Below are 10,497 nucleotides of genomic sequence, written 5' to 3'. Positions count from 1 at the left end.
TATTCTCTAACAACATTCAGTTTGAGGTGGGGGATGCAGAAATAAAACATGACTGAATTGAAATTTACATAAATGGTAGGTAGTCTGTTTGCAAAGGTGGTCCCAATTATTTGTTTGTAGTCTTTGGCGATGTGACTGTGAAGCTCCTCCCATACAAAGGCAGAGTCTATTTCTCCACCTTTGAAACTGGGATAGACTTATGAATTTTTATTTGCTTTGACCAATAAATATGGTGGAAGTGACTGTGTGCTTTATCAGGCCTTGTCATTTTGGCTGCTCACACTCGGAATGCTGACTCAGCTGTGTGAACATACCAGGTGGGCCTTCCAGAGGAGAGGACATTTGCACACAGCTCACTTATCTCAATCAAGGCCTCTCTAGATCAGCCACAATACCTGAGCCCCTAATATATACCACAGCACAGCCGAGGTCAGCAGACACACCCTGGCTGACCCATAGCTGACTTCAGACTCATGTGGAGACCAGCAGACATCGGAACACCTCCCCACTATACAAACCCATTAGAAAATAAAGGAATTATATTAAACTGTTCCCTTTTGGGATGGATGATTATATAGCAATAACAAACTGATATTATACTCAAAGCAAACAGAACTGAGGCAATTATAATAATCTGTTACTTGCTTTTAGCTTTTGTACTGATGTTGGAGGACAGGATTCACAATCATGCCTTTATTCAAATGTATTTGAGATAACTGCATAAAAGCAAATCCACTAAGATTCCCTTCCAGGCAGTCAGGATAGGGTGGAATGACGTGCACGTTTGTGCAGGAACATTGGTGATCCCTTTTCACATGACAGGGCAGGAATTTAATTCCTGTGTGATACATCCTTTGATGGTAAAAACTGAAGATATTTTGGAGTATAAAGGAGATATATATTGTATGACATTCATATGAATCACTCACTGTCCCTTTGGTGGAATTGGAAACATTAGAAAAGGGGAGACATTTCATTTAGAGCACTAGAAGGAGTCCCATTTGTAGGGAGCACGTTGAAACTTTTCAAGGGGAAACAAGGAAAATAGTTCAGAAAAAAACCCACAAAACACCACATAATTCTTCACCCCTCACACATGGAAATCATATTCCACATTTCAATGAGTAGATGTGCACAATAAAAAATATTTTGTACAATAATAAATTATGTGGCAATTTTTGCTTCATTATATGTATGGTCACCTGTTACATATTAGATCAGTGTATTTATTAAAATGTTTATTTCTTAGTATACTCTTCTTGGACATATGGATTTGATAGTCAATTTTTTTCCAGGGGCTATGGTAGACATGTGGACACACAGCTGAACAACAGAATGAAGAGTATAAAACCAGGAGACCAGCTATAAAACCTACCAGCATGTTCAAGTCTATGTTGTCAAGAAGTGTGGTAAAGGTACTGCTATAGAAAATAGTGATGACCATGGAAGTGAAAACTGTCGTCTGAGATGTTCCTCTATAACAAAATAATGTAAATGACCTCAGTATCCAAGTGTAGTTTAGTACATAGGAGTGTAGAATTCACGACTATTCTTTTAGTAAAACAACAGAAATATTACTTGGAATGATAGAAAAAATAAATTTTCTCATCTCATAGGAAAATAAATTAGGTTAAAGTAATTCATGTTAACCCATGAGATACATGAGAATTTGTAATTACAAATGGTACAAGGATTGTATTAACTTGTGTCAGACCTTCTTGCTCTGAAGCTTTGAACATTCATGGACATTTCTTCATTGTCATATAGTTGGCCCTTGAGAAGCCTACCTGCCAAGGAATCTTTCCAGAGCCCTCTTTATTTCCTTGTTCCTGAGACTGTAGATGAAGGGGTTCAGCATGGGTGTGACCACAGTGTACATCACTGAGGCTGTTGTACTTGACTGTGAGTGGCGGGTACCAGCAGAGCCAAGATACACGCCTAGGCTTGTACCATAAAACAAGGAGACAACTGAGAGGTGAGAGGCACAGGTGGAAAATGCTTTATACTTCCCCTGAGCTGATGGGATTGCACATATAGAAGACACTATCTTAGAGTAAGAATAAAGGATCCCAGTAAGGGGACCAGCACCCAGCAGCCCTGCTGAAAAGTACATCACCAGGTCATTAGGGAAAGTGTCAGAACAGGCAAGTTGGACCACCTGTTTGAGTTCACAGAAAAAGTGGGGGATTTCTAAGACTGACCAGAAAGACAGATTCAACACCATTAAGCACTGTAACAGGGAATTCAGGGCACTCATGATCCAGGACACCAGAACTAGCAGTCCACAGAGCTGGGAGTTCATGATGACTGTATAGTGCAGGGGGTGACAGATGGCCACATACCTGTCATAGGCCATGACAGTCAGGATGAAGTCATCCAACACTGCAAAGAGCATAAAAAAGTACATCTGGGTGATGCAGCCTGCATAGGAGATGGCTTTGCTGTGTGTCTGGATGTTCACCAGCATCTTCAGGACAGTGGTGGAAGTGAAACAGATGTCGACCAGGGACAGGTTGGAGAGGAAGAAGTACATGGGTGTGTGGAGGTGGGAGTCTGAGCTGACCGCCAGGATGATGAGCAGGTTTCCCAACACAGTGATCAGGTACATGCAGAGGAAGAGCCCAAATAGAAGGGGCTGCAGTCCAGGTGTCTCTGAAAATCCCAGGAGAAGAAATTCTGAAACTTGTGTAACATTGCCTGGTTCCATGTGGCGCAGGTGTCTACCAAAATATAGAAGCAAATGAATAACTAATTTTCACTTTAGCAAGCATTAGTAACTGAAATAAATGCTGCATTTTATATTTTAGAATTCAAAAAACTTTCCATATTTGGTGTATGATCTGGTTCCTGTTAAGGCATGTCTTGTGCCAGTGCTCACTAGAATTTCCTTTTCTACCATCAACCTATTCTTCAAACTCAATGTATATTGCTGTTTAATTAAGGAAGTAGTTCAAGCTTTTGAGGAATATACTCATATATTGACTTTAGACTATGTTTCAGGCACTGTTCAGAGTACAGGATGATGGAAAACAAGAGTATCTAGAAACAAATGATGGACAAAGAATATAATCAAATAAAAAATAATATAATATCTAATAGTGCAGATGCGATATAGAAAGGCAAATCATGATTAATGAAGAAAGTAGCTAGAGATTGTTCTTTTTTTTTTTTTTTGTCAAGACTTACCAACAGGCAACACGTTAACAGGCACCTCAAAGAAGAGTAAGTGGGAGGCTAAGGGGGAGCAAGTGTTTTCCAGGCAGTGGAAACAGACAGAGCAAAGACCCTGGGTAAGATGATTGTTTTAGAAAATCAAGGCTCACACTGAGCCCATGTGTCAGGGGCAGGAGAGATGGTGTCAGGTGATATTAAGAAACATGGGGGCCTCCATGTTGCTGTTGAAACTTCAAGTCACAGAGAGTCCCTTTTGCACACTATCTGCCAGATCTGGATTAGCATGGCTTCATCTGCTTTGTTCACCTCTGTATTTTGCAGATGTTGTGTATACCTGTGCAATTACCCAGGAACCCATTGAAGTAAAAGTGAAGTAATGAAAGGAATGGCAGGGAGAATAAATCCTGTTTGAACAGAGTGATTTAGCAACTGTGTTAAAGAAAATGAGGGGAGCATCAAAAAGTAAGGAAAACAAGATATAAATATCAACGTACATTTGTAATTAAATGGCAAAGGCGTAGACACAGAAGGTAATGTATGATGTTCCTAGACATGGTGGCAAAGCAGAAGCTCAGTGTTATTTGTTGGATGAATCTGGAATTAGTCCTCAGTACATAAGTACATTTAACAAATGGTAAGGTTGTATTTCTTTGTATTGGGAAAGGTTGGATTGTTAAATAAAAGCTGGAGAAAGAAACATCCACCTGGAAGGAAATGAAGTTGATCCCCTACCTCTGTTATGTTACATAAAATCTGAGGGATTGCCTATACTGGAAGAGTAACCAGTCCTTTTAGGTGAACAGAATGAAAACTACATATTAATATTGATGAGTGGGCCACACCACCCTAATCAAGTCAGAGACTCAGGAATAAAAGGAGAGACATATTTAAGAAATAAAATGCATAACATTTTTATGGCCAAAACATCCCCTAACTCAACTGAGAAATAATACATTTTAATTATTTTTATTTTTACTTTCTTAATTTTTATTGAATTTAAGGGGGTGATATTGGGTAATAAAATTATATAGGTTTCAGCTGTAGAACTATCTAATACATCACCTGTATGTTGTATAGTGTGTTCCGTGCCCCAAGTCAAGTCTCCTTCTGTCAACATTTATCCCTTTTACCCTCTTCTACATCAAACCACCATAATTTTTAAAAAATCATCTAAAAATCTGACAAGAAAAAAACAGTACCCATACAGTAATATTCAAATTATTGAAAAAACATCATATATGAATCTTTGTTCAAATTCAGAAAAAGTTCAGCAAACAACAAAAAAGTTCTTTCACACCTGACAGCCTGGAGAAAAACTTAGAAAAATGTCACATTGACTGGGATGCAGACTTTAAACGGGTAGCAAAGGGGTGCTCTGTTTTTTCCTGGCAGAAGTGTGGAGTGTTACAGCATTGGGAAAACAGACTGCAGGCAGCTGCACACACTACCAGCACCTGTGTCTCTAACACAGGGCTCCTCAGTCTCTGCAGGACTGCCATTCTGGGCCAGGTCTTTGTCTGAGGTGTGGTCTCTCCTGGCCATGGCAGCAGGTTTAGAGCAACCTGGACTTTACTGACGCCTCCCATGAGACAACCAAAAATGTCTCCAAAGATTGCTCTGTATTGTCTAGGGAAACAGTATATTGCCTCTATGGAGAACCAGAGTTTTAATGTATGAACATCAAAATATTTTCATGTATTGTTATAATAGCAATGTAATGATAAAATACACCTTAGATTTCAAGTGTGACTAGCATGGCCACACCTCAGAATATTGTGTAGACATGAAAATAATGAATCAACATCTTACACCCTTTTTGACTGGAGGGAAGACTGTAGGTATTGTTGAGTAGGAAGGAAGAGTGGAGATAAAAAACTATACAACGCATAAAGAGCATTTCTGATGGGTCAGGATGCTGTTCATGCTTCTTACAAAAGCACTATGAGTGTGTATGTGAGCATAACATAGGAAGACAAGATTTAAAAAAAGAAACTAAGACCTTATGGAATAGAGATTAGCAGCAGAAATGTAATTAGGTTAAGTATACTGATTACAAAACTATTGTATGAAAAATAACTAAGTGAGAATCAAATTAATTTATATTAAGACAGAAAATAATAATTTAACAATGTGAACACTGGCCACTGATCCCAGATTAAATTACCATAGAGTTGGAAATAAAAGAATGTTATAAATTGGTTTACCAAATCGGGGAGAAAGCAGTATCTAAGTCATAAGATCTTCTTATAGAGAGATATGTGGATTCAAATTTGCTTATGGTAGGTACAGGTAATCTTCAGTTAAGTCTTTATAAAGAGTGCCTTCCACTTTAACAGGAACCTAATCAATGAAATGAACAAGCAAGCCAAACATAACCAAAGACACTGAAATTGAGAACAGGCTGACAGAGCCCAGAGGGGAGAGGGGAGGGGATTAAAGAGGAAAAGGGTGAAGAGTTTGTGGGAACAATTATAAAGGACACATGGACAACAACAAGGGGGGGTTGAAACAGGGGAGGGAGAGCATTATGCTAAGTGAAATAAGCCACGAGGTGAGGGACAAATACCATATGATCTCACCTTTAACTGGAACATAATCAAGAAAAGAAAAAAGCAAACAAAATACAACCAGAGACATTGAGGGGGGGAACTGTCTAGCAGTGGCCAGGGGGGAGTGGGGTGGGGACACTGGGAAGAAGGGATTGCAGGAACTATTATAAAGGATACATGGACAAAATCGGGGGGGAGGGTGGGGGTGGGGGAGGGAGGGGGTTTCACCTGGGGTGGGGTGGAGGGATGGGGAGAAAAGACATACAACTGTAATTGAATAACAATAAAAATTAAACAAAACAAAACAAAACAGGAATCAAAGCATGCTGACCCCACTCTGCAAATGTCTGGAATTTGCAGACAAATTCCAATAGAGGAAACAAATGCGTAAGTAACCCACAGATGTATTCAGGTCACAGGTCATAAAGTAATGGCAAAATCAAGCTGTTTAGGACATCTCTTTTTACTTATCAACACATTATTTTTCATGATAATTGAATACCCAGATTTAAAGAAGATACTGTGGAATGTATGTCTCATGACCACTGTTGCAAGGTAATATTTGCAAGATGTATATTGAATATGGATCTGCCTCATCAATATGGAAACAGTGTTGAGTATGCCCCATGATAAAAACGAAGAACTGCCTTCACTTTACTACACAGCTCCCCATAGCTAGTACTCTATTTTGCTGCTCCCTTTAGTTGCAAAACTCATCATACATGTTCTACTTTCACTTGAAATACTTTATGCCTCCCACTGCCACCTCATTTGGGCTTCCATCAGGGAGTAGTGAGCAATGACACACGTGCTGCTGACTTCAATGTTCACTTCTCTTTTTAGCATCCCAAACAAATCATGAACTAGTTAATCAGGCAAGCAAACAACCAGAGGCTGATGGCTGTCAAGAGACCTCAGGTGAATGTGCTGGGCTTTGGCTCTCTCTCACCCTTTCCTGGAGTCCCTACTACACACTGGGCCTCACCTGATCCGAGCTCTGAAAACACGGTCTCCCAGTAAAAAAGGTCTAGCCTCCTGGATGGATGACAATGGAGGCTGTAGCTCTCTGCTCAGACAAGACAGCAGGAAGGATGGAAGCATTGGTCTCCTAGACAAACCTAGGGTTCCAAAAGCAACGACCAGGTCCCATGCAGCCCAACGTCACACATGCTGAGAGACTGGAGATGAGGAGCTATTTACAGCTCCCTATGTCTGCTCATTAGGTACATTTCCATCCTGTTCTTCCAACCTCTAATTGTGTGATTTCCTTGTGGGTCTAGACAGAAGGGACTGTTTTCCTGGAGATTCTGTGCTCCCAAAAGACCAGCCTGGAAGTCCAGTGAATCCTGTTTTTACTAGTTCCTCCTCATAAAGCCTGTGGGTTCCAGAACACTAACCTCCCAACACTTTATCCAAGCCCTGATTTAAAATTTTTCCAAATTTAATACTGAGGATCCAGTCTGGATTATAAAACTCAAATCCCTAAATATTGACATGTGGTAGAGACACAACCCCTGATGTCTACAGATAACTGCTATTTTTCTTTTCAACAAGGGGGAGAACTAAGTTCCTTTGCTTAAACCTTGAGTGTTACACACTGGGCTTCATGACACATTGGCCAAACAGTTTGGAATTTCAAACTCATATCACAATAGCTGTCATTTAGTCCCTCACTATGAAATATTTGTTACTTATAAGAAATACAGTTAGAGATTTTTACACTATAATCAAAGCTTGGAACAGAAAAGTAAATAGATTCTACCCCGCAGCCTCTTGAAGAAAGTTAGTGTTGCAAACATCTTGACTTTAGTCCACGAGACCTCAGGAATTACAAGAGCATAAATGTGTTTGTTTTTAAATCATTAGTGTGGTAATTTTACATTAGCATTAATAATAGAAGACAGACACTTATCCAATGGAATTTGTTTAGGAAATTGAAATAAAGTGTCTCATTTCATTCATTTAGTCTCCCCTGGGTATAGGAATTTTGCATTCTATTCTTCCCTTAAGTGGAAGAACGTATAATCATGTTGTAGATATTCAGTTTCTCTGGCTGCCAGAGAATTTTTTATTGCCTAAGTGTCAATGGGCTTCATGTGTTATACCTTTGAGAAATTAATATAAAAAAAGGAATTCATTTCTACGCAGCAGAGAGAATGAAGGAGCTTATACTCTTTGCAACAGCATAGATGTTACTGGAGAGCATTATGCTAAGTGAAATAAGCCAGGGGGTGAGGGATAAATACCATATGATCTCACCTTTAACTGGAACATAACCAACAGAAGAAAAAAGTAAACAAAATATAACCAGAGACATTGAAGTTAACAACAATCTAACAATAGCCAGAGGGGAGTGGGGAAGGGATAGTGGGGAGATGGGTTTTCAGGAACTACTATACAGGACACAGGGACAAAACCAAGGGAGAGGGTGAAGCAGGGGAGGGAGGTGGGTTTGGCTGGGGTGCAGTAGAGGGGTGAGGAGAAAATGCAGACAACTGTAATTGAACAGCAATAAAATAATGTAAAATTGAAAAAAATAAATAAAATATTTTTAAAAACAAGAAAAGGAATTCATTTAAATTTATGTCAATCATTTACTTTAAATCATTGTGTCTATATTTCTCCACCTTTAAATTTTATATTAAAATTTTATTATATTAAATTTTGCATTCATTCTTTTCATTTTTATCCCTTTCAATTTTCTCTTAAGTTTCCCTTCAAATATGAGCTTTTATATGCATCTGTGTTTGTGTACATTTATGTGTATGCTTATTTGAAATAAAAATATACACGAATAAACGTATGCATACATAAAACTTTACCTTTGAACAGTTTTTTTGGACTCAACAAAATGTGTCCACATCTCATTGATATCTTGCACATTCACCTGAATTTATGTTTGCTATCCTACTTTACCTTCAGAAATAAGGAAATTGAGGCTCAGGTTTAACAATTACATTGAGAAGCCGTTAACATTTATTGTTTATTCCCTTTACACAACTGGAAATGTGAGGTATGGACTATAATTTTTATGACTTTTATTCATCACATTGTATATTTGAATCACGTTCCAGTTATATTATACAATTATACTTCAATAGCTATACAGGATACTGGAAGATGCTGGCGAGATAGGTGGTAGCAGAGTCCACATCCCCCTGCACACAGGTGAAACACCTAGCCGATCTACTGAGGAGCAAAGCAAAGAGCCAACAATACCCCAGCATTTATGAAGATAGGAGACCAAAAAGTATAGAAGACACTGAAAAAACAGATGATAAAGGGATGCTTCAGGACAAAAAGGTCCCTGGGACTAGTGCGGGGACCAGTGTGACTGCAGCCCCAGGCCGTAGCCCACCCCACCTGCTGCAGGACTCCTGGGAGAGAGCCGAGTTAACAACTCTTGCCCATGCCAAACAAGGCTTGAGCAGCACTGAGAGAGACTTGGTTGCTTGAAGTTGCAGGGAGGGGAATAAGGACGAAGTGGTAAACCCACAGAGACTGTGGGCACCAGAAGGGGAGAGTTGAGAGTTGGGCCCTGTCAGGCCCTGACCCGCACAGTCCCAGGTCTAGCTGGAGAGGTGGGCTGTGTGAGAGGACAAGCTATTCCTTGTTTGGAGCAGCGGGATTGAGCAGGAGGATTTTCTCAAAAAGAAAAAGACAGGTGGGGGCAGTTTGGGGAATTCTCCTGCAGCAGCAGCTCCTGTCTTCTCTCCACCCAGCTGCCCTGCACTCCCGAGGGGGTGTAGGGGACATCCAGCCCAAATCCAAAGCACCAGGGAGAGTGCACACCACGGAAGGTCTCACTTGTGCACCCATAGCCCTGAGCAGGGAGGAGGGTGAGTGCCTGAACCTGTGGGTCTGGAGGCTGCTGGAGAGCTAGGCTAGAAGCTGCCTGAGTACTGATCCAGGACAAAGAAGAGCTGGGCTAGGCCCCCTGAGTTGGTTGCAGCCAAAAAGACCAGCAAAACTGGCTTGCCAGTTTGAAACCAGCAGGAGGCTTTTTTTTTTCTTAAGTAATTCTTTATTATTATTACTATTATTTTTTTTATTCTTTTAACACCTTCTTCCTCTCCTGAGGGGGCATAGGGAGCATCTAGCCCAAATCCAAAGAGCCTGGGAGAGTGCGCACCTTGGAGGGACTCTGGGCACACATCCGGGGCACCGGGGAGAGTGCACACCACAGAAGGCCCTGTTCGCACACCCATAGACCTGAGGAGGATGGAGGGTGAGTGCCTGAACCTGTGGGTCTAGGGACTACTGGAGAGCTAGGCTGGAGGCTGCCGAGTGCTGGTCTGCTGGTTGGGAACAGAGAAGAGCTAGGCTAGGCCCCCTGAGTTGACTGCAGCCAAAAAGACCAGCAAAACTGGCTTGGCCAGTTTGAAGCCTGCAGGAGGCTTTTTTTTTTTTCATTGTTATTCAATTACAGTTGTATGCCTTTTCTCCCCATCCCTCCACCCCACCCCAGCTGAACCCCCCTCCCTCCCCCACCGCTACCCTCCCCCTTGATTTTGTCCATGTGTCCTTTATAGTAGTTCCTGTAATCTCCTCTTCCCACTGTCCCCTCCCCACAAAATATAACCAGAGACATTGAAGTTAAGAACAATCTAACAATGGCTTTTTAAAAGTAATTCATTATTATTATTATTATTATTATTATTATTATTATTATTTTTAGTGTTTTAACACCTTCTTCCTCTCTTCCTTCTTTCTTGTTCTATTCCTTCTTTCTTTCCCTTTATATCTCTTTTCTTCTTCTTCTTCTTCTTCTTCT

General features: G+C 40.5%; 1 protein-coding gene across 1 annotated transcript; it reads right to left on the bottom strand.

The window, feature by feature from the left end:
• Positions 1–749: 749 nt before the first annotated feature.
• Positions 750–6,865, bottom strand: LOC112301476 (olfactory receptor 7A10). Its single transcript, XM_053911137.1, has 2 exons — positions 6,709–6,865; positions 750–2,720 (listed from the first exon to the last, which is right to left on the bottom strand). Exons 1-2 carry the CDS (start codon positions 6,822–6,824, stop codon positions 1,784–1,786), a joined length of 1,053 nt encoding a protein of 350 aa, XP_053767112.1. The 5' UTR covers positions 6,825–6,865; the 3' UTR covers positions 750–1,783.
• Positions 6,866–10,497: the final 3,632 nt, after the last annotated feature.

The sequence above is a fragment of the Desmodus rotundus genome, chromosome 9 (genome assembly GCF_022682495.2).
Source record: "Desmodus rotundus isolate HL8 chromosome 9, HLdesRot8A.1, whole genome shotgun sequence".
Lineage (NCBI taxonomy): Eukaryota > Metazoa > Chordata > Mammalia > Chiroptera > Phyllostomidae > Desmodus > Desmodus rotundus.
This window is presented reverse-complemented; position numbering and strand designations above follow the sequence as displayed.

Bases quoted from the DNA above. Each gene is read 5' to 3' on its own strand.
- LOC112301476 (XM_053911137.1), bottom strand. From the start codon at position 6,824: ATGCTTCCATCCTTCCTGCTGTCTTGTCTGAGCAGAGAGCTACAGCCT. The intron at 2,721-6,708 runs GTGAGGCCCAGT...ATATTTTGGTAG, and splicing joins GTTTTCAGAGCTCGGATCAG to ACACCTGCGCCACATGGAAC.